Below are 24,050 nucleotides of genomic sequence, written 5' to 3'. Positions count from 1 at the left end.
TTTTTTTAGTATTTATTTATTCTTTAGTTTCTATTATGTGAGTTTTTTTGTTAGCAAATGTCCAAATATTCTACATTTATACAATTCCAGACTAATTATTATTATTTCTAGTCCAATAATTAATTCTAGAGGTCTGAGAGATTTTAATATTTGTGCCTATATCTACTAAAATTTTGACCCGTCACTAAAATTGATGAGAGAATATTCTAAACCTATAAAGGAGCCCATGGCATTTCCAATAACCTCTAGAATTTCAAAATTCAAGTACTCTACTAACATATTGTAAAGTATTATTTTATTAAGTGTTAGGGCTGAAACTCAGCTAACGTTCTATGCAACAGAAGTTATAACCATTGAAAACTAATGGATCTCCATATAAAATATCTTCTTTGATTGATTCATTTTTACGTTAAATGAACAAGAATTCTTCTGCAAGGACTGATATACTTGCCTAGTTGGAGAAGCTTGTGTCCCACCAAGCTAAGATCCTTTTGATTGACTAACTCGAGCCACTCCATCAAGCAAATAAACCAAGAATCTTACAAAGATCCCACGTGGTTACCATGATTTTCTATGAATTCTGGCATTTTTTAGTTTTTGTTTTGCAACTTCCCAGGGCAGCATTTTGCATTGTCTATTTCTCCACCCACCATTGTTTATCTATGATTTTTGCATTTTTCTTATTTTTGTGTAGTAGAGCACTTCCAAATTAATGTTGTCGCTCATAGCTTTATTTTGTTATCTAATTTAAAATATTTTTAAAATAAATTAAAAAAACGAAAATTGAACACTATAAAAATTATCAATTATAAATAGATTATATATATATATATTGATCTATTAAAATTTTATTTATCTTTTAAAATATGTTGATGATTCAATTTTCTATTGACAATTTGCTTTCACTCCAACCAATTTTAAAATATTAGACATTAATTTTCCCTCCCAATAATACAAGTAGTGAGAAAAGGAAAAACAACACAAATTAGCCAAAGATCAACAGGAATACCAGAGACCCACTAGACTATACTTCCTGATCAGCTACTAACCAGTTAAAGTTCATTTGAAAGGGAAACAAATGAATTCCATTAACCAGGTCAAAATCTAACTTTAATGCCAGGATAAATCACCCAAAATCCCACAGGGTTTAAAATGTGATTGCCAATTAAAATTACAAAAATTAAACGAACCTGCTATTATATTTCCAATAGTTTTATAGAATTGTATAGGAAGATTTACAATAAGAATTGAATTGAATTGCACACAAGTGCATGAGCTTAAACAGTCCACATGGTTCCTGTCACTGTCATGCAAATGTTTAATTGGAAATGACAAGCACGGATAATTTACTCCATTGTGGTATTTATCATTTGACATAATATGTTATGATACTCTTTACCAATTTGGAGATTTGTTTGGACAGATGCATTGTTAGATTATACAGCCCTGCACGTACCATTTAGCATAGATATGTATGATACTCGTGAACAATTTATTTCTTCATTGAAATCCCACAAGTTATAAATCAGTGTCCTAGTAACGTCAAAATTTACCTTCAGAACCATCGTTTGCCACTAACTGATTGAGATATATTATTTGCGATAAACTCTCGTTTTTGTTTTTCCTTTCTTGTTTTCAAGACATAAATGTCATGTTTTTGCTCCCATATAGTCACAATTAAGTGTTTATAATATTATAAAGTAGTTACATAAATATGAATAGCAGGCAGATCATCACCCAAGATCTCCTTTACTTTGGAGGGTGCCCATTTTTTAGTCCTGAATTTTATCAAATCCAGCCCAATAAGACTAGGAACCAGAATTGTTTTTTAATTTTTGGGAAACAACTCAAGTTGATTTCTTCCACGACAAAAATTGGTGATCATTTCAAAGTTTGTTGAAGCAATGTTTCACTTGTTTGTAACATGGTCGTCTGCGAGAACAGCACCTGCCATGGTGTCCAAGTCTTGTGGGAAGAACACCCTAGACGTCACAACAAAAAACATTAATTAAGCAATTGGAACAAAATAGTTGTATGGTAATTTAGTTACAACAGATTGAGATAGCATCTTCTTTGTTTGCACATCTATTCATAAAGCTTGCTAGATTGCATGGTGATAAAGAGCGACATAATGCAGGGCATGCTGGTTTATTCTGTATATACTTCTATTTGATAACAAGAGGTGGCTAGAAAAGCAACTTAAGTTTTTTATCAAAATAATCACAATTGATGGCAGCTTTGCATTCAAGTGGTAAGTATTGTCTTGTTTTTCCATATCCTGTAAAATTTGAGCATTTCTCTGTTTATGAGAATATTTGCATCATTGGCTCAGAAGGGATCAAAATTGTATAATTATTTTTTATACATAAATTTCATCTTTCCGATGATGGATCTGGCTGCAAACCAAAACACTGGTCAACGCCATACACAGCAAATCCAGAAGCAATCTCTATTCTATCTTACTCGCTTGGTTTTTCATCTTAAAAGATTCCTCAGGTAATTCAAAACATCAGAAAGAAAGTACCTGCATGTATTCTCATACAATATCTTGGCCAAGCTAGTAACGTCTTCAATGCCCCTTTGTGCAGCAACCACCTCCAAGACTTGCCTGAACATATCAGATTAATATTTGGATAAATGCTTTCCAGCAAAGTATCTAAAACAAACCAACTGATCCATCTATCTAAAACAACATAATAAAAAAGCAAAACTACAATAACGTGAGAGAACCATACTATTGAAGTTGGAAGAACCTAAAATAGCATGAGAGAACCATACCATTGAAGTTGGAAGAATACTAGCACCCGCAACTGGCAAATTCCAAACTACGCTATGTTTGGGTGTTTGAAATTTATGGAAAACCAAATTAAAACAATGAAAAGATTCATATATAAAGAAAAAAGGTTGCAAGAAGCTCCCTTGGCAAGCCAGTGAAAAAAGTGCAATTAATTTAAAAACCAAGAGAAGAGATTGTATTGATCTCTTGAATAAACAAAGGGCATTAAATACGGATTTAGAAGATTCCAAGGTTGCTATCATACTACATATATGCTTTTATCTTTTAATCATTATTAGTCATGAAATGTTGATGTAACATTTCCCTTTTAGGAGCATAACCTATGATCTCTGCCTAGACTCGTCTACACCCAAACATTTCCAACCTATCTAATATTTTACGTTCTTATTTGACTATTAAATATTGAAAGTATTACATAATTACTATGTACAGATAGTAAGCATATGGAAAGTGGTACCAGATCAAATAAGGACTTCTTGCCCTAACATTCCAGAGGTGATCTGGTTCAGCTGTCTAGTCCATAAAAACATTTTATTGAAAAGTAATATTTACTTTAAAAGCTATTCTTGCAAGTTTGTGGTGAGAGTTGAAAAAAGAACAAAAAAAATTCTCAATCACTTATAATAAGCCATTTGACAAACCAGTTTGAAAGAGTCTCCTCCCTCTGACAGTTTAAAACAATAAACAACAAAGTTACAGCAGCCATGCTGCAGCCAAAATACAGAAGCCCAGAAGTAACAAACAGAAAAAGAAAACCAATAAGGAAAATCAGAAACACCAAAGGCAGGGAGTGACTCTAGAGTTGATTAAGCACTGCAGCAGCCCAATGGGCCTCGCAAAGGAGCTCCAAATACCTTTCCACAAACTCAGCATCCTCTTGTTTGACTTGTTTGCTTGAGCCAAACAATGGCTGATTCTTTCCTGCAGCAATTTTAAGTTGTTGGCACTGTTGCATATTATGTGACTCTACAACACCCCCAGGATCAAAGAAAGACCAAGATAACTTCCACCAGAGAATGGTAAGAAGATTGCCATCACAATACAAGAATGATGATATTGCTAATGGATGTTAGAATATACATCATAAGCCTTGCTTAAGGGCAAAGTAAATGGACAAGACACTGACAAGTATCACACTACTATGCAATGCACAACCTATCACCCACATAAGGTGGAAAAGTGGTAGTGTGATAAGACCACTAAGGGTGGAAGATTCACTTGAGGTGGATAAATGTTGATATAACCAACAAAAATGGAGATGCTCTTAAAGTGTTAGGTGATCACTAAGTAAACTTAAGTGATGTGTAATTAGGAGCTAGGTGAGGTTATCACTAGGTACAACACCTTGATTACACCAACATCGCCCCCGCCTGCACACCCCCCCCCAAGTGCAACTTAGGGAGTGCATTTATTATGCGAGGATGTAATATGGGTCATGGCTACTACATCATGTTAGATATCCATGTGCAGTGCACATGCAATCTCTCACAAGCGGAGAGGAGGAGAAAACCACATGAGAAAAAATTCCTCTTCAAAAGATAGAGAAGAAACAAACAAATCATGATGCGTCAAGGGCTCAAGACCCCCCAAGCACTACATACATCATATATATACAATCAAGTATCCCCCGTAGGAAGGAAAAGAGAGAAATATTATTCTCTCCATAATGAAGAAGCTCCAATGCCAATGAAGTATGCCTGAAAACAAAACACAATCCACTGTCAAAGCAGCCCATCTTCCCTTAGGAAGAAACAAGTCCACCAAATGATGAAGCAGCCACTCCATGTCCAAATGAAAGGAGAAGGAAGTCTCCAATGCTTTAAAGACTGAATGGGAATCTCCAAGCTCAAAAAATCCATCACATAAGCATGATCAAACTAGACCAACAAATGTGACAAACCAAGTAAAGGAGGAAACTCCTGAATTTCAATCTCCAACTACGATGAAGCTGTCATCAAAGAGAAGAAAAACTTCCTCACTTATGGCTGCCAAATTGGTAATATGAGATCCAACATACAAGTCTAAAATGTCATCCAAGTACTCATCCCACACTGCAAGATCTGAAAAAATATGATCATCTTGTTGAAGAGTAGAACTCAAATCCAAAGAAGCAGGAGGTGAAGGAGTAAGAAGCTCAACACTTGTCTCAAGAACACGATGATTCAAGTGTCCAAACTTCTCCGATAAACATGATTCACTCTTGATGGAAGGGTCTGACCACCAGGGGCATTATCATCATAAGCAAAATGAGAAAAGGAATAAAATTGAGATAAATGATCCACAACTCCAATAGCTATGACATCTCTCATCTCCAAGCCCTTAATGTAGACATTATCAAGAGTAAACTATACAATTTACGTTGTGCCCCATGAGTAATTTGATAAATTGAAAGGAAATGAGTGGTCAAGATTGGTATATAAAGAACAGCATTAATTGTCCTCTCTCCCATGTCAGTAGAACCTTTCCCACAAGCATTCATGTATGTGTGATTACCCATCAACATGCTTGGAGATTTACAAGGCTCAAAAGAAGAGAACATATTCATAGAAGATACCATATGATAAGAGGCACCTAAATCAAGAAGCTATCTCCAATGTTCAAGATGTGAGGAAGCCATGAATTCTTGACCTTTCATCTTTTCCAACCCATGTGAAACTCCTATAGTTCCTATCTAAGTAGGTGAAGAGGTTGCCAAATGTGATAAAGGAGAAGACATTGATGAAGGCACCTTGATATTGTTCTTCCGAAGGTGTGTGAGTTCATCAATCTTCTTATTATAACATCTATGCTCATCATGTCCTAACCTTTTACAATGTGTACATTTCATCTTCTTTTAGACAATTCATCTTTAGATGAGGTCTTGGACTCATGAGTATGATGTGAAGGAGAATCCTTGTCTTTCTCATGAGGATCAGAATTGTTATATTGGACATGTTCGAGCTCAAAGGCAAGAGTCTCATTAAAAAGGGAATTTAAAGAGAGGATTTTCAAGTGAGGAAAGCTATATTAATCTTAAATTTGGAAATCAAAGACCCGCATGAAGGAAATTACAATATAAAGGTTTTGAGTTTTCATAGGAAGGCAAGATATCAAGTGAAGAACAATTCGAAGAGAAGGTTCCCAAAAATGACAAAGATGAAACAAAATCACGAAGATGATGCAATTGGAGAATATGAGCCATCATTATTGAAGGCTTAATAATGATTTCTCCTCATCGATGGAGTATTTATTAACCTATAAGATAAACATGTTGAGGTGGCACATAGTCACCATTAACCAATCGCAATGCCCCAAGTGTCCTAGTGGGTGAGCTTCATCATATTATGTTCAAATTCATTGAATGTGCCAAAAGAGGAAAAATCAAAGAAAATTATCTTCTTAAGGAAGAGTTTTTTTAAACCCACATGACATTTTATCATTTGCCCATTGGTGGGCGTCCTCTCTTGCAAGCACCTACATAATCTATTTTCTTACTGGCTCATGAAGCAATGTAATTTTATGATCAGCCCTCAAGGTGGTGCTTAATTATAATTGGGTGGGCATTTAATAATGAATTAGTGGAGGTTATTAACCCTAATTAGGCCAATTTTGGAATAATTGTAATGTCCCTTTTTAGGGTTCATTATTATAAATGAATATTTAATCAACCCAAATGTTCATATTAGTTATTTTTAGTAATCAAATGATAATATTATTTGGATTTACAATTGAAAGTCATAGATGTTACCCAAGTTGCCTAGACACCATCTACAGACTCCCTAAAAGTTTACAAGTTCAAGCTTGTTTTACGAAGATTTACAAGACGCTAATCCCCACCCTCTAATTGGAATAAGATCCAAAGATTGGATTTATACAAGCCCCTCCTTGGTAACACTAATTCAAATAATGATATTGTTGGAGATTATCTTTAGGTTTATGAAGGAGACTTCAGATGTAATTAAGTTGCTAAGACACCAATCCTCAATAGGTGTTCCCTCAAAGTTTACAGGTTCAAGTCCGTTTCACGAAGATTTACGGAATATCGACGCCCTCTATTGGGATGCAACCATTGACTGAAATATACAACCAGATCAACACATTTAATAAGATATATAAACGTAATCACTTAAGCATTGAAACAAATTAAGAACAATTGTTACCTTTAAGAAGGGGTCAATTTCAATCCTTCTTGTAATGTCAAGACATGTTCTAGTATAATGGTACCCATGGTACTCACATTTGTACATGTACACACATGTATATGTATGTATGCATATATTCAAATATGATTTACGTGTCTGTATACTTCAAATACAATGTACACTCATATACAAATATAATAAGTACCATTATATTAAAACATCAAGGAGTAAATTATTATGCCATCTTTTGTCAATGCATTGTTATTTTAAAGTCCAATGGCCTTTTATTCTTTTCAGCCCTTTGAATTTACAAATCAAGAATGTAACTTATGCGCCACCTTTCAAGTCACCTTGTACGTAACTCCCTTTGGTAGAATTATAATCTTAAAAAACAAGCGTAGCTCAAAGAGAAAAAGAAAGCAAGTCATTATAAATGCTACAACATTCCTCTTCTTCATACCCGACGATTTATATAGCAATAGCAAGGATTTAAGTTTATACATCTGAGGAGTTGATCTAAGCCAGATTCCAACGATCGAGACTAGATGCACCCTTGCATTTGCAGTCTACCAGATCATACATCTTTCTGCACTTTTCCATTATATTTCTTATGATTATGCAGCTTTGAGATTGAGCTGGTTTTGAATAAGGATTTAAATATATTTTGAATTGTGCCAACTAGATTATGCCTATGAATCTATGATCTCTAAATATGCTTAAGCCTTCCAATCTGCTTAAATTTATGATTAGAACTGACCAATTTAATGTGCACGTAGTCAATCTGGATAAGAGTTGATTTACCTGTTGCTTATTTATCTTGTCTTTTCAAAACTTCAATAAATTCGGAAAAGACCCAAATTATGCACTCTTATACAGTGGTATAAGTAATATGCCTCTGAGATAAGATGAGGCACCTTCACAATGTATAAATGATGTTATTATTGTATGCCAAGAGACTCCTTAATATCCATACAAGGCCTCGGTTGGGCAGATAATTTGTGACTGTGGTAAACAGAATTATCCAAGATTTACGGACAACCTCACCTGTGATTCATCAAGGATGACCAAGCATGGTCGAGATGAGAGATGTGGGCTGATATCAAATGATTTGTGGAAAATATCTGCAAGCCAAGAAATGAAAATCAGTAACAAATCAATCATTAAATGAATTATAAGAAAATTTAAATGGTAAACCAAGTCAGCTCATAGTGGGCAGTAGGGTATAGTCTTGTTTGTCAAGTCGAGTGGTGGATGATCGGGTACAAAGTGTGCCCATGTAAATCCCTCGCCAGGGTAGGTTGGTGGCAACTTCTTGTTCTGATCACTAGAGGTCAAGATAGCTTGCAGTTGGATGGATGGGTTGATAGGAAAGAAACCATAGTCTAGCCGACCGTATAGCTGACGCTCTAACACCAGGATGCTCATGTGGTAGGATGAGGTGGTGTTCTTGTGTCTGATCCCACATAAGGTAGGGTCATTCTCAAATGAGAGTGAGAGGGCATACCTAAGGTCCATCATTGGGAGGTTAAGTCTCTGACAATGCTTTTCCTCTCCTCCAAAGCCAAGACTTGCACAAGACAGTTCAGGTTGCATTTTCTTAATCTGGTATGATTCGGGCTTAGCTGGTATTTACTTTTCCTTTATACTTCAATTCAAGGTCAACTAGATATATGTAAATATAGATATGTAGTTCCATTTAGTCCCTTTAGCTACATGAAATGATAGTTAATGTTTTTGTTAGTTAACGATCTCTCATTTGCACTATCTATTTGTATTTGTAACCAAATAAAGTACGTAATCTTCATTTGTTAGTTAAGGCATTTCATCAAAATCAGTTAATTTGTTATAATTGTTAATCATGTTGTCCTACATTTTGTCACCAGAAAATGTAGGTAACAGTACGAAACTTTTCAACTTAGTTTCGCATTTCTTTGAGTTTGGTTCATTATTTAATTGGTTAGTATTGATCAATCAATCGACTCCAATTCACGTCATGAACTCTTTCACTGAAGGCTTCCGTCAAGTCTTTTTAGTTTTTATGTTTGTTGAGCCTATGCTTGATTTTTGAAGCCTTCAATATCTTTTTTCTCGTTTTTGAGTGTGTGTTTGTTTGCTTTTGGTCCTTTGGTTTTGCTCAAGTTATTGCTTTCGATTTTTCCTTTGATGCGGTTTATCTTAGGGCTTAATCAAAATTGGCAATCAAAAGATATGACGATTTTGGTGCCCAAAAAGTGGACTCTCTCGGTGCAACTACACAAATTAAAATATCATGTTATATTTTGAAGTTGACATTAACTTTTTGAAAAGTATAACATAAATTCACTTTATGTTATTAGTTCCTGCCATGGGCAAGAATACTTATGCATTCATGTTAGTGCTAATATGACATTAGCTTGACCAATCAAATCAAAGAATTTAAAAGTTTATATGCAACTTATAATGTGTATATCTATTTTTCATTTTTCCTTATTTTATAAATGACATTTTGTGCTCATTCTATTGGTCCAAACTATTTTTGGTAGGGAGAAAAATCAATTTTCCTTAACAAAAATTCACATATTTTTTTCCAACAACAATGATGTCATGCATTAATGATGCTTTATCTTTTTCACAATTGTGACAAATTGATTAGAGTTTCCAAAAAGTAATTATTTTATCTTCCACCTCACTACCTAAGATATAAATGCATGTCTAATCAACAATAATAACTAACTCATTTTTCTTACCAAAGATTGTAAATATATCAATTTATTATTTTTAACATCTTGTGAGTTTAAGTTTATTTAAAATCTTACTTAAAAACTAATTATCATATCATTTTAAAATACATTTATTTAATACTTTCTTCACAATAATTTAAAATTATTTTATTCTAATTTTAAAATTAATTTTTTATTCTAAATTATAATTAAATTAATAAATAACAAAAATATATTTTTAAGAATATAATTCTTTGATAAATTTGTATTAAAAATATTTATAAATTTTGTACAAAAAAAATGAAATTTAGTTTTTAATGTTTTATATTTTCTATTTTAAATATGTTTATTAGTTTTACATTGTCCCTTACTTTTGTCAATCGTAAAATGCTAACTTTTTTCACACTATGTTTAACTAGCTATTTTTTCCAATCTTGTTTGAGTTCTTTTTTGCATTTTAAAATTTGTAAATCTAATATTGTTCTTCAAACCTACTCTTTTGTTGGTTTGGATCAAGTAGTCAACAATTTATTTTTTAAAATTTAATAGTTGAATTTATATTGGAAAAGGTAGAAACGAATACTTCATTGATTTAACTCAATTTTATAATTGTTATTTAAATATTTCTTAAAATAACATAATCCTTAATCTCTTTTTTTAATTCTCTTCCAGCTATCTCTATTCAGTGTCCCTATAATAACATGTCATTCTCTCTCTTTTAGATCTCTTCATATCCTTCGTATCCTTTCATTTCTATCTATAAATCTCTATTATCATTATCTCTCTTTTCAATCTGTCTTCACATGTATAAATCTCAATTTTCCTTCTTTGCTAACTAATACGACGAATATAACTCTTTTAAGTCTCTCTTCATATATTTTACTCTCTAATTTCCTTCTTTCCTAACTATTGGCAGGAACTTTGATGCAATGCGTCTCTTGTTTATGTTATGTTTTTAAGTTAATTTATCCTTTTAATTTTTCACTTAAAGTAACTATAGAGCACTTTATGTTATATTTTTAAGTTGAGTTGTTTTTTAATTTTTTACTTAAGGGACTATATTAACTATATAGTTCGATTTAATAATTGAATTTTAATACAAACATCTTAGTAAATATTACTTTTTGAATGATATTTGCACATTATATATTTATCTATGCAGTATAAATATTATTTATGAACAATTTAAGTAATATTTCTACAAAAATTAAATTGACATCTGCTTAATTCATCACTTAAGTTGTGCATAACATGTGTACAATCACATTTACATGAAAATATGCAATTGCCTCTAAAGACCATGGTTTTGATCAAAAAGGCAATTTGAAAACACATAAAACCAATGTTCCCTTGTTTCCGACACAGGGGGGGGACAGGTAGGGGACGTCCCCCAACCGTCCCCAAAAAATGTAAATTAGCAAGGGACGTCCCCGAAACTCGAGGACGGCTGGTTGTCCCCAGTACGGAAAGGGGACGCCTAGATGTCCCCCAATCGTACTGGGTACGGCCAGCCGTCCCCAAATGTTTGGTTTTTTTTTGTTTTTTTATTTTTATTTTTTATGTTTTGTTTTTTCTAATGCAAAAAAAAAAAAATTGAACATTAAAAAAAAAAATTAAGGCTCCTAACTAAGTTGCCGAGGTGGGCACCACCCCTTAAAATGCGGTAGAGGTAGAATAGGAGCAGCAGTCTGCTTCATTTTTCTATGTTATGTTTTTTATGTTGAACGTGAACATGATTATGATACATTGATACTTATAAGTTATTATTTTATGGCAGCCCTCTAGCCTTTGGGCATATAGCTTTAGGCATATTTAGATTTAGATTTTCAGATTTATCATTATGATATTGTTCACTGATATTGATATGCATTTTGACAATTGAGTACTGAAATCAGATATTATTTCCTAGGTGGCACTCAAATGTTGTATGTTATGATTCTATAATGTTTAAATGACATGCTTTGTGCTTAGTTTCATATGAATGACATGTATATTTGCAAATTTCAATTTATATTTTAAAATTTCCCTATATATATAACCGTCCCTGTTTGTCGTCCCCGTCCCCAAAATCGCCAAAAAAGTTGTGGTCTTGGAAACCCGTCCCACTGTCCCCGTATCGGAAACTCCGAGTAAAATAGCATAAAACATGTAAATACATGTGTTTTAGAATATGCAATGAATCCCCAAGAGTGAAACATGCATATTTAAGTGTTTTCAAAACATGCACTAACCCCCAAAAAGTGTGATTTTGCACTAAAGGTCATTTGTTAACATATTTCAAAACATGCATATGCACTCAAAAAGCGTGATTTTGCACTTGGCCCTTTATTACGTGTTTTTAAAACATGCAATCTCTTCCCAAAGGTATGATTTTCCTTGAAATGCATGCATATGTCTTCATGGAACCCGGTTTTGAAGATTGAAGAGAAAACTCCATGCACATGCCCTTGAAGAACACATTTTTGCTTGAGATCTCCAAATCCATCCATTCCAAATCAAGGAAATCTTCTACCTAGGGTCGTTTTTGCATTTCCATTCATTTGGCATCCAAATCCATAAAGAAATCGTTGCATTTCATGAGATTTGAAGCCACGTTTTACCCAAAAACGTCCAAATTTAATCATTGGAGATCACGTTTTGGCTCAAGCATAGGTCATTTTTTCCAATGCAAGATTTAATCATTGAAGGTCACGTTTTTGTCAATCTGTGAAAAAAATGTTGAGTGCAAGGCAGATTGAATCCACATTTTGCCAAGACCAATTCATGCATTGATGATTGAAGACCATGTCTTTGGGCATATCCATTAAAAATGGCTCTTCTTTGCTCATTTTGAATTCATCATTGCAAGGTTGAAGAGGTCAAAATTTGTTTCGAGAATTTTAAAAAGTTAAGAGTTTATTTCTCCTCCATTTTTGGTTTATTAATCTTCAAGTGGACATTTTCCATTTTGCTCATTATTTCATGCTTATCTTGCTAAGTTGATGCATGTGTTAACTTGATGATGCACACTTGTTGATATAGATGCCATGAAAAGTGCATTTTTCTTTAAAATGATTAAAATTCTCATTTTCATACTTTTGGTTTTTTCCCAAATTCCAAATTCGAATTTGCATTTTGAAGGAACTTGCTTGTTGACATGTTTGAGTCTAAGATCAAAGGTACGTGTTTCTTTTGTGCTTGTTTTTGTTGTTTGTTTGTTTATTTTTGTTGAAATTGCAAATTCTTTCCCAAGAACTTAAACATGTTTCACTTCACTCCACCTTCCATCATCTGATGCAAGTGCATCATTTCATTCCATATTCGCCATTATATGCCAAGGCACATTGCATCCATTCCTTTCATATGCAATTACACTTCGAGAGCAATTACATGTAATTCCACTTTCCATGTCATGACACACTGTATCCCATTCTCTACATGCAATTACATGTAATATCACCCTCCATCCACATTTACACGCAATCTCATTCTTTGTTCCCAATCGCATGTCATATTTACATGTAATTCACTTTTCGTTCAATGATATCTTGAGAACCCGTTTTTGACTAAAGGTCACTCTTTGAAAATCAAAAATTTTCATTTGTGCACATTCCTATGCATTCAACTTTCATGCCTTAAGGCATATCCATAAAAGCTCATTCCTATCTCATATTTCCATCTTCTCAGTCGCATTTCAGCCTTTGCATATATGCATGCTATCTCCTCTCAAGATCATTACACTAGATCTTTTAAGTATCTAATCCATACTCCAAACTTTTGTTGTTGATCAAGCGTCAACGTTTTTATGGAAGCGAAATCCTCTGATGATGTGTTCACATTTTGGAATTTTCATGTTGCAACACAAGCACAAGAAATGCCCTCATCCACAAAATTGAAAGGAAAAATGAAATATCAATATGATAAAGAGTTGGCTCATAAAACTCCATCTCAGATCACGTCTAATCTTGATAGTGTGTCAGATACAGAGATCGGGCATGTGGATATGAAAAGATTTCTTGCAAAGGATAGAAGTTCCTGCTAATCATGAGATGAAGCGCATCAAAAGGGGTAATATTCATTTGGTCTCTACATTCCCTATGGCTGCCCTAGAACCAGAATTTGTCCTAGAATGTGCAAAGCATTTCAATCCAAAGTCTAAAACGATAAAGGATGCAAACGGTAATGTCATTATTAGCCTTGACTCTGAGGTTATTGAACAAATGTTTGAAGTACCACAAAGTGCAAAATGTGCGGATTTGACAAAGGAAGCATCTTGGGAAATATGGAATGAAAACAAGGAAAATTATCACAAATATGTTAATTTATATTGGTTGGATTCCAAGAGAAGCAATTTCTCAAAATGGCATAAAACCATTCACAGATCTAGTTTTAAACCAGACTACAAAGACTTGATTAACCTTCTCAGCAAAATATGCGGTCTCAAAGATTCCATTGATTTTGAACCATGGATGTACAAGTTCATTTTTCAAATCATTAATAATAAAAAACATTTCTTTTGGGGAGAGCTTATCAATACTACGCTTTGTGAGCAGTTGCTCAACGTAGGGACTTTAACACCATTTTATATGAATTCCTACCTTGTTTACATCACTGCTGCTATGGGGTCTTTTTCAGGACTTTTTTAAGGACTTTCAACCAAAGGAGATCCTCTTCAAGTTCCAATTTGGAAGTATTATGATCAAATTACCTTGATAAATAGTAAATATCACTATAGAAGAGTTCAAGATGCATTCTTTGGACATTTCCAGTGCTTGTTTGATAAGCAATTGTCTGTCAAATGAGTGTCTAATGAGGCCTGGGATAAGGTTAATCAATATGGTTGCATCTTTATTCAGTTTCCAACCTTCACCTATTTGAGAGTTGGGTACTTCAAACGAGAACCATATACCTTACCTAGGTATGCTATCGACAAAATCATTCTAATGGAGTTGGCCAGACAACTCATGGAGGTCCAATCCAATCAACATATTATGCATAGACCAGGTTTTGGTATCACCTCTGCCAAACCCTTGATGATTGGTCCTTACATGATCAATTCAGTACACAAAGAAAAGGCCATGGAAGCAGAACTTCAATTGATTACATTGAAGAAGTTCAAAATCAAATATGATTTTGATTATAGAGAGATGAATTCAAGAATTAAGAGAGCATTCACTCATATTCATCGTATAGAAGACAATTGGATTGATATGCGGGCAGAGTTAGATATAATGAAAATGGACTATTGCAAGTTAACATTGCAGTAGATTATTGATCTTAATATGCTACAGATTTCATCTAATCTTCAAATTGAAGATGATGGTAATATTCTTGATCCAGAATATCATTAGGCTAGTTTTGATAAACGATGCCCTTTTCCCATTCAATGGCAGCAAAAGGAGGGTACTTCTATCCTTGATCGATTTCAGTCCATCTTGGCAAATACCAACAAATGGTTGAAAATCAAAGGTCTCAAAAGGGTGAATCCTAAGATGGGGGTGGATTGTGAAAGTTTTGGTCCGCCTAGAAGGAAGTCACAATTAGAAATTGCAAGCAAATATTGTGCATCTTCCTCTGATATAAAGAAATCTCTCAAATTCAAATTGAAAGGTGAAAAAGGATTTAAATCATCTCAAACACCTGAATAAGCTCAAGAGTCAAACGGAGAATTTGATGGACTTGATAAAGAAGATGAGGAGGAAGAAGGAGAAGTCATGATCATATCTCCTCCACGGCCTACACAAACTTAGGGACCATCTATGCAGGAAGCATCTTTCTTGGGTGTGATAGATGATGATGTGGATTCATTCTCAACTCTCTTCACACCACCTATCCTGACCTCATAAGTAAATACACTGGCACTTCCTATATCTTCAGCAGTTCCTCCCATTTTAACAGTTGAACAATGCGAACACTTAGGGAATGTGTTTGAGGATTTTCCAACCCTCACAAAAGGGAAAGTTTCTCAACTCAATACATCCCTAATTAGTTTTGAGTTGTTCGTGACAGAATCTTCCTATGATGCACCCATGAATACAGCTGTACAAACTAAGTCATGCTCAGTCACAATAGAGTTACAGTCAAGATCAATGCTTATGGTCACCACTGCACCTGTTTCTGTAGATGAAAATTTCAGTTTGCCTGCATGGTTAAGCAAGAATACAATGAAGACAAGAAAGGTTGTGGTACCCCAGATAACCTTCCTATTAAGAAAACTAAGTCTAAATCTTTCAAAGATAAGATTGTTTCTAGAATCATAATTGATTCCGAAGAGACTAAGTTTGTAGAAGTTGTTGAGCAATTGGTGGACAACCCAGTTGAAGAACTTAGCCATTCTGATTACAAGTTCACCTAAGTAGAAATTGGAAAGCAGTCACGATTGGGTTGTTTACAAGATGCTCAGGATGTACTTGCCAATGTATCAAAGAGTAATGATGAATTATGGGAGAAGAAAAATCAGCTAAAACTAGAGGTTCGTTTAAATGAGGTCACTCGACAGCAATCCTCACAACATGCAGTTGTTGCATCTTAGACACCTAGAGAAAAAAGGTTAGTAGAAGTTGCAAAGTCTTGGATGGATGAAGTCATTTATGAAATGTTAAATTGTAGTTCAGTTAGATTAATATTCATAAGTTTCATTAAATGGTAAATCATCACTAGATAAATATTCTTTATATATATTATATATTATTATATATATAATATATATATTACACATTATATTTTATATATATATAGATATATATGGCTAGTTATATCAATATACTAACCAATGATGATTAGCCATAGAGACATGTCCCTTCATGAGACATGTCTCCTCCTCATATTAATATGAGATGCAAATCTGCATTTGAAAATCATCAATAACAATGGAAATGAAAATTACATTTGCAGAATTCAATCCATGTTACTTAACATGGTATCAGAGCCAAATCTGTAAATGATAAGGCCACAGGATTGATTAAAGCCATTAATATGTGAAATGGATGGTCAGACAAATGGAGCAAAGAACAAAGGAACTATGTGGGGTCTTCATCTGCATAATTAGAAAGACAACAGGCAACAAAGATCTGTACTAAAAGGGAGAACAGGCAGCGAATAAGAAAAGAAGTCTATCTACACATCCTACAATGGAACCTACCCATTATCAAAGCAGAGGGGAATGTATGATCCCTAAATCATCAATGAGTAAGAATAGGCATTTCTCCTTCCACTTCATAATATTTGACCATTAAGACAAGGTCTGGGAATACTGGTTGACGAGAGTCAATAGGAGAATGTACAATACATCTAATATAGAGTCAGCATTGAAGCTAGCACAACAAGTGAATCAATTGCGAAGATCAGGACAGAAACAACATAGGAACATCCCGACAATCACTAAGTTTGCAGAGGAAAATTGTATGAGAAATCAGGAAAAGGAAATAAGAATTATTGATTTCAATTAGAAGACAATATCGGCAATCACTAGCTAGTGATGAATTATAATGCACAATATTGATTTAATTGGAGGCTTAGATGAATTGGCAAATAATGTAAGATGGATCTGAGACGTCCGTTCAGGTCTCTATATCTGCGAATATTTATAATATGTAATATTTGCAATATATGGTCAAGTGTCTATTTTTCTTTCAGCGACTGACATAAACTTGGGTAAACATGATACTCTCATCTCAAGGCCATTGCAAGAGTTTATAGCTCGCAGCCTACTAGGGAACAAGCGCCTGAAATTTGAATAGAAGACTCAAGAAGTCATGCTAGCTTCCAAACTAGGCTAATGGTTGTGGGGAGTTTTTGTTATCCCTCATTGCTCATTGCATGAGACATTGGAGTCATTTTGTGAGCATAAAAATTGCCTGGAGATCTAGATGTCATAGGAGTCACTTGCAATAAAGAATTTAGTACAAATAAAATATAAGATTTTCAAAAAGATGGCAATAAAATAAGGAACTGTGAAGTCATCATCGCCATCCAATAATATTTAAGGAAGTGATAAGACTTTAGCTCAGCACAGATGTAACGGTGGACAATCTGGCCAAATCACGTGGAAATCACAATAATCACAACGCAAAGCATGTGAAGAAATTATTAAATATACCAATTGATCCTAAGAGTCTTTAGCTCGACCTAGATTACAAATACATATTGCCGCATACGAACATTGGGAGTTTTTTTCATTTTGTGGAGATTGTGCTAAAATGTATAAATACCAATTTCTGCATATGAGTTACAGAGAAGATATTTGTCTCAGGCCCAATACATATTCTATACATTTTCAACCATTAAACTCCCAATGTGATAAAATGTTTTGCGGTTAATTAGTTGATATAAAATATCCATGTGAATGAAGAACGTGCAGAGCGTGACCACTATCTTGCAATCCATTAACAATGACAACGATTATTGGAACATAATTGAGCTTTATCCCAAAAGAAATAGAGAGGAGAATCTAGACATATCCAAAGCTACTACAATATGATCAATATTTATGTGGCATTGATACTTGAAGTTGATGTAACTTACATATTATGAATGAAGAAAATCACATATTCATGATGAAATATACGAAAGTGTAGCAAATGAGAAAAGACATTAGTGATGTTTGTTGGACAAGACATTGCAAGAGATTTCTATCATTGGATCAAGTCTTCATTGATCACATGGATTAGTCAAATGGATTATTATCAGTCCTGATTAGAAGTCAAATGGATCATTATGAAAGTAAATAAGGAGACTGTGATTTCATAATTACAAAGGGTGTGAATTTCAAGAAACAATAAGAGTCAATCTACACTTAATGAATGAGGATTAATTTTATTGAAAATATTGCATCAAGTTTGAAGATGTTGGATTTAGGGATGAAGATATTTTGTTAAGTATGAAAACATTAATATAATGGGATTGTCTGTGAAAGGATCTACTCATACGGAGTTGGTGATCAAAGTAATATATTTGAGGCTCTTATATTAATCAGATCAATACTCTAATATTGGGAGAATTTACAATTTTGCATGGTACAATAGAAGATCCTTGAAGACATTAAGGAGTTATATGTGAGATACCCAAAGACATGTTGAAGTAAGAGAATCATACAAGGAATTTGAAGGTGCGTTACTTGGAGAAGTTGTAGGTCACTAAAGCACAATGAAAGTGATGGTAGTACCTCAAGGTCGTATTGCACATAAAAGCTACGACATGCACCAGTGATATAATAAACTGAATCTACCAGTTTTCCAAGCAATAATGATTATCTTTCAAAATATCAATTATCATATGAGATATTGATCAAATAGACTGAGATTTTGAGATCTATTAAGCATAAAGAAGGTCGATACAAAATTGTTCCACAATATAAGAATGAGCGGGAATTTTACATTGTGGGGGGAATAATAGTCAATGTTCCATTCCCACTTAAACCTTCTTCAGAGGGGAGATGTTCCATTCTCAAATAATCTTAGAAGACAATTTCTGAATCTTCATGTGCAGATAAGTATTCTTATCTTTTATATTTATCTACTCATTGTGGTCTCTCTTATTTGTAATTTCTATACATACTATAAAGGTTATTTATCTTGATCTTTTCCTTTATGGTTGAGGATGTTCTTAAAGGAAAAGGAAATTGATACTTTACACATGCTACCAGATATTGTGCAGACTCAACCTAATGACAGAACCTCCAAAGACCCTAATGATCAAGATGGATAAAATGAGGCTCTTGAAGCAAACAACTTTGATGATTGAAATTATGAGATCCTTCTACATTAAGAGGGAGTATGACATTTCTTCTAAGGCAATGCAGGAGCTTAGAAGATTGATACTGAGAGAGAGTCTAGAAATACACATGGGTGACTGCATGATGTTGACAGGCCTACTCCTATGTATAACATGAGGAAGTAATGACTTATCACCAGAAAATCAGAAAATTGATATCAGATTTTGAGGGAGTTTGACAAGCATCATTGGGGGAAGAAATTCTTGTGGAAGTAACTAGAGGACCTGACCTCTGAGGATCGATATTTAGAGGGAGAAATTCTAAGATGCAATCCTTCATGGATGATATCCTCTCTACAACAAGAAGTTCTAAGTAATGCACTCCTATTTATTGTTGTTTCAGTCTTGGGTCAAGCTATGATATCTTGGTTTAGTAGAAAACCACCAGTTGTTGACTCGAGTTCTATTGAAGCTGAGCATGTAGTTGCCTCCATGGGAGCATGCGAAGCATATCGAGACTCCTTATCACTATATAAGAGATATGGTTGGCAAAGATGTTATCAAATTAAGTTATATTAGTACAAATGAGCAAAATGTTGATATTTTTTACCAAGCCTCTTGTGAAGCTGAAAATTGTGTACTTCAGAGGTAAACTTGGTATGACATTTTTTGTAAATGCATTTATTAACTAATATATTCATGAATATAAAATTGTGCTTGCAAGCTTGTGTTGTGAAAAGTGACGACTTTTCTTGTGAAAGGTGACGACCTTTCTTGTGTTCTGATCCTATTTAAAGTGATGACTTTATTATAGTTGATCTATCTTCGAACATAAATGTTTGAAGTTAGGGTTATCCTTGTTCTTCGGGCCGGATTTTGCCAGACACATTGATGACCTTCGTGGTTCTTCGGGCTGGATTTTGCCGAACACCATGAAAATCAATTAGGGTTCTTCGGGTCGGATCTTGCCGGACACCATAATTTTAAAAACTATCATAAGCCACACTTAAGGTGGTGGTTATTCTTGTACTATAGTAGCTTCAATTCCTTTTATAAAGTGGGGGTTGATAAATTTAACCTCATAGTGAGTTGAAGAAAATTCCATATGTTAAATATGTTAATTTGCATATGTGTGTTGATGAATCCATATTGATATGCCATTCTAGGGATATCATAGTGAGATGATTTCTCCTTATACTCAAGAACATAGTATGTTCTATATCAATTCTTCCTAACTAAGAGGGAGTGTTAAATTGTAGTTCTGTCAAATTGATATTCATAAGTTTCATTATATGGTAAATCATCACTAGATAAATATTCTTTATATATAATATATATATTACACATTATATTATATATATAATAATTTATATATATAATACATATGGCTAGTTATATTAATATACTAGCCAATGATGATTAGCTATAGATGAGACATGTCTCCCCCTCATTAATATGAGATGCAAATCTACATTTGAAAATCATCAATAACAATGGAAATGAAAATTACATTTGCAGAATTCGATCCATGTTACTTAACATGAAGGAGTACAGGCCATCGCAGATACGGCCAAAGTCCTTGGACCTATCAAAGGTGTCGAAAAAATGGTACATGATTTGATTACATCTTTAACTCAAGAAACTAAAACTTTGAAAGAAATTCTGAATGACTGGGATGAGATCGCCAAATTTGATCTAGACGCCATGGTCACATGTGACATTGTTCCATCTTGTGAAATGTTCTATAGATGTCGTGGACTCATAGGTTATAAAGAAGAGACCCTAAAAAAGATTGTAACAAAGTTGCAGGCAAACTTAGAAGATTGTCAAGCAATAGAAACTGGAATCATGTGTACCTTGGAACAAATGGGATGTCAAACTCTTGATGAGCATGGTAACTTAATTGTAGTTGAAGGAATGACTTCACAATATACAAACAGGGTCAATGCTGATTTAGATTCTGAAGATTTTAGTTCCCATACAATGAATAGGTTTGCTTTGTACAAATCCTTAGCAAAGCACTTACAGGAATCTCTATCGGCAAATTCCAAGATTGTGAAATCAGCATGTGTCGATGCACAAAGGATAGAAGTCATTTCAAAGACAATGGAGATTTCAAATCTTCTTACAATGTGATGTCATCATCAAATTCAAGGCACTAAAGAACAATCTTTAAAGATTGTTATTTTGTTTTCATGTTTGTAGACTAAAGAGGATGTATTGCATGAAATTGTGTAATTACATGTAATACAATTTACATGTATAGTGACATGTAATTCAATAATTTCTCTTGTTAGTTAGACCGGGTCAAAGTTGGTTGAGTTGCTCCCATTTTTTCCTCTTTTTTCTCAACTCCTTTGCCTATATAAAGGAGCACTCTCATGTTGTAAAAATCACCTTTTATTTGTATGCAAGAGAGCCCTAGAGAAATTGTGCAAGCATAACTTTGATTGTGTAGCGCCATTTGAAAGAAAAGTGAATACAAAGAATCAATTGAAATTGAACTTTGATTGAGTGCAATTATTACTTATGCAAGTTGGAAGCTTTCACTGTGATTTGCATTTGTTACCTTTGATTCATGTGTTTTTTGCATTCTTGATAATTGAGTATAAAAAGAGTTAGGAAGCAATCGGAGCTAAAGCTTTGACTAGGAGCGGTTGTGGAGATATATAGACCAAGAGCTTTGACTGTAGCCTATATCTCTTTCTTGACTCACAAAATAGTTAGAATCCTTTACTTCTGGTAGTCTTTGTGCCCCAATAGTAAAGATTATTCTTATAGCATAGATTAAGACCGGACTTAGAGCCAAACTAGTACGCTTTCAGCTAGCCTTTGAGTTAGTGTTAGTCTATCGGTATCACCGTTTACAACTCTAAATAGCAATGTAGTTCAAGGTTTCATCTTGCCCATATCTTGCTCCATGAGTAAGTGGATTCTTTCCTAAAAGATAAGAGGAAAGAATATTGATAATACCCTTTCAAATCTGTCAACTTCTTGCTTACCTTGAGGTGATCCAAGGAACGGTGAGAAGGGGGAGCCTTCCCTTTAAGGTAGGAGAGACTTTGTCTCACACGCTGTGGCTGGTCTACCAATTTTGCGACTGGATTTTACCCAAAACTGTCAATTGCAAAATATCCACCCAACAAATCCTATGCACGTGAACATAATTTATAGCCTATTTGATTGTTAAAAATAAGGGAAATTAGGGTTAGGAAAAATTGGATGTTACAATTACTCTTAATATCATTTGATAATGGTGGATATCTTGTAATAAGATATTTGTGGATATGCCATACCATCTAATGATCTGTATGGTGGATATCTTGTAGTAAGATATCTATGGATATGCCATACATTATGATGGATATCTTGGAGTAAGGTATTTGTGGACATGCCATACATTATGGTGAATATATTGATCAAAAATATTCACGGACATGTCATACGATCTGATAGTGCATATCTCATGTATATAGGTTACTGAGATATGGTATGGTGTATGCTATAAGTCTTAGTATATCGAGACACAATGTGCAATTATTTTTCTCTGGTAGACATCGTGAGATATGATGTTAATTCGCATACCAAGAAAATATACGAATATGGTGAAATTCATATGGTTGATATTCTTAGACATACCATACTCCTAATGTTACTATGAGATAACAGTAATACACTATGTCATTTATTTGGATAGAGATCATCCTCCGTAATTAAGAGGGAGTGTTAATGATTGTAGCTTCGATCAAATGATTCCAATCCATGAAATAAAATGTTTGAATGGCCCATTGGCCTTAAACATTTGATATCTATCTTTCTCTATTATTATTAATCATGGAGCATTATTAGTATTGATAATATATATATATATATATATATTTCATATATAAATTATTATCATTATAATAATACATTGAGCGAATAATAATTGTGATAATTAATGAGTTAAGAAGAGACGTGTCTCTATAGGAGACAAGCATCTTCATATATATATATATATATATATATATATATCATTGTAAGAGTAACTTGAAACACACACAAAAATCATGAGTGCTATTACAAGTTACAACAAAGACAAATCAATCTACTTTAACACCTATCATATCTAAAGCATCTTGGTGGGGCCAACTTGTAAAAGCTTCACGAAATATCCCAGTGCAAGTATAAGTTCAAGGTATACTTTCAAATTGTCTCACAACCTCAGATACCAATCTGTGCCTCCTAGGAGCAAAGGCGGAGGCAAAGTCCGACATGGATGCATCTGGATGTTGACTGGAAGCCACGTCCATCCAATCGAATGTCTGGATGCTAGTCGAAAGCCACTCCTAGCCAGCCAGATGCAATTTCAACTTCTGATCAGCAACTACGTGCCTCCACCAGCCTTTACGGGCCCAAATGGCTTAGAAGCTTATTTGTTTTTTTTTGGCCACTTAAAACATGAGAAAATGTGATTTTCAACCTAATTTTTGCTTGTAAACCCTAAAACAGCCCTAAAAGAGACCATTCAACCACTCTTCATCACATTTTGTTTGCAACTAGACTCTTTTCTCATTTGCTCTCCATTTTGGCATTTTGAAGGCAAGGTGATTATTTTCAAAGAGGATCATTCATAGGGAAAGAGAAAGCTTCCACAAACGAGTTTTAAGCATCTAAGGTAAGCATTTGATCCCATTCTTGAGTTATTTAATGAATTTGTTTAAAATTTGAAGTTTGTGGAGAAAGCTTTCAAGCTTTTTTCAT

General features: G+C 34.0%; 1 protein-coding gene across 1 annotated transcript in view; it reads right to left on the bottom strand.

Moving 5' to 3' along the window:
* Positions 1-1,171: 1,171 nt before the first annotated feature.
* LOC149541231 (TatD related DNase) overlaps positions 1,172-24,050 on the bottom strand; it is a 59,628-nt gene continuing 36,749 nt past the window's right edge. The window contains exons 11-12 of the mRNA XM_089802243.1: positions 2,525-2,608; positions 1,172-1,982 (exon numbers count right to left, since the gene is read on the bottom strand). Of these exons, the coding sequence (XP_089658369.1) occupies positions 1,910-1,982; positions 2,525-2,608 (157 nt within the window). The 3' untranslated portion in view covers positions 1,172-1,909. The remainder of the gene's footprint in view (positions 1,983-2,524; positions 2,609-24,050) is intronic.

This window comes from Cupressus sempervirens, chromosome 9 (assembly GCF_028749045.1).
Source record: "Cupressus sempervirens isolate cs-2001-9-10 chromosome 9, ASM2874904v1, whole genome shotgun sequence".
In the NCBI taxonomy this organism is placed as follows: domain Eukaryota; kingdom Viridiplantae; phylum Streptophyta; class Pinopsida; order Cupressales; family Cupressaceae; genus Cupressus; species Cupressus sempervirens.
The sequence above is the reverse complement of the archived record's forward strand: the minus strand, read 5'-3'. Positions and strand labels throughout refer to the sequence as shown.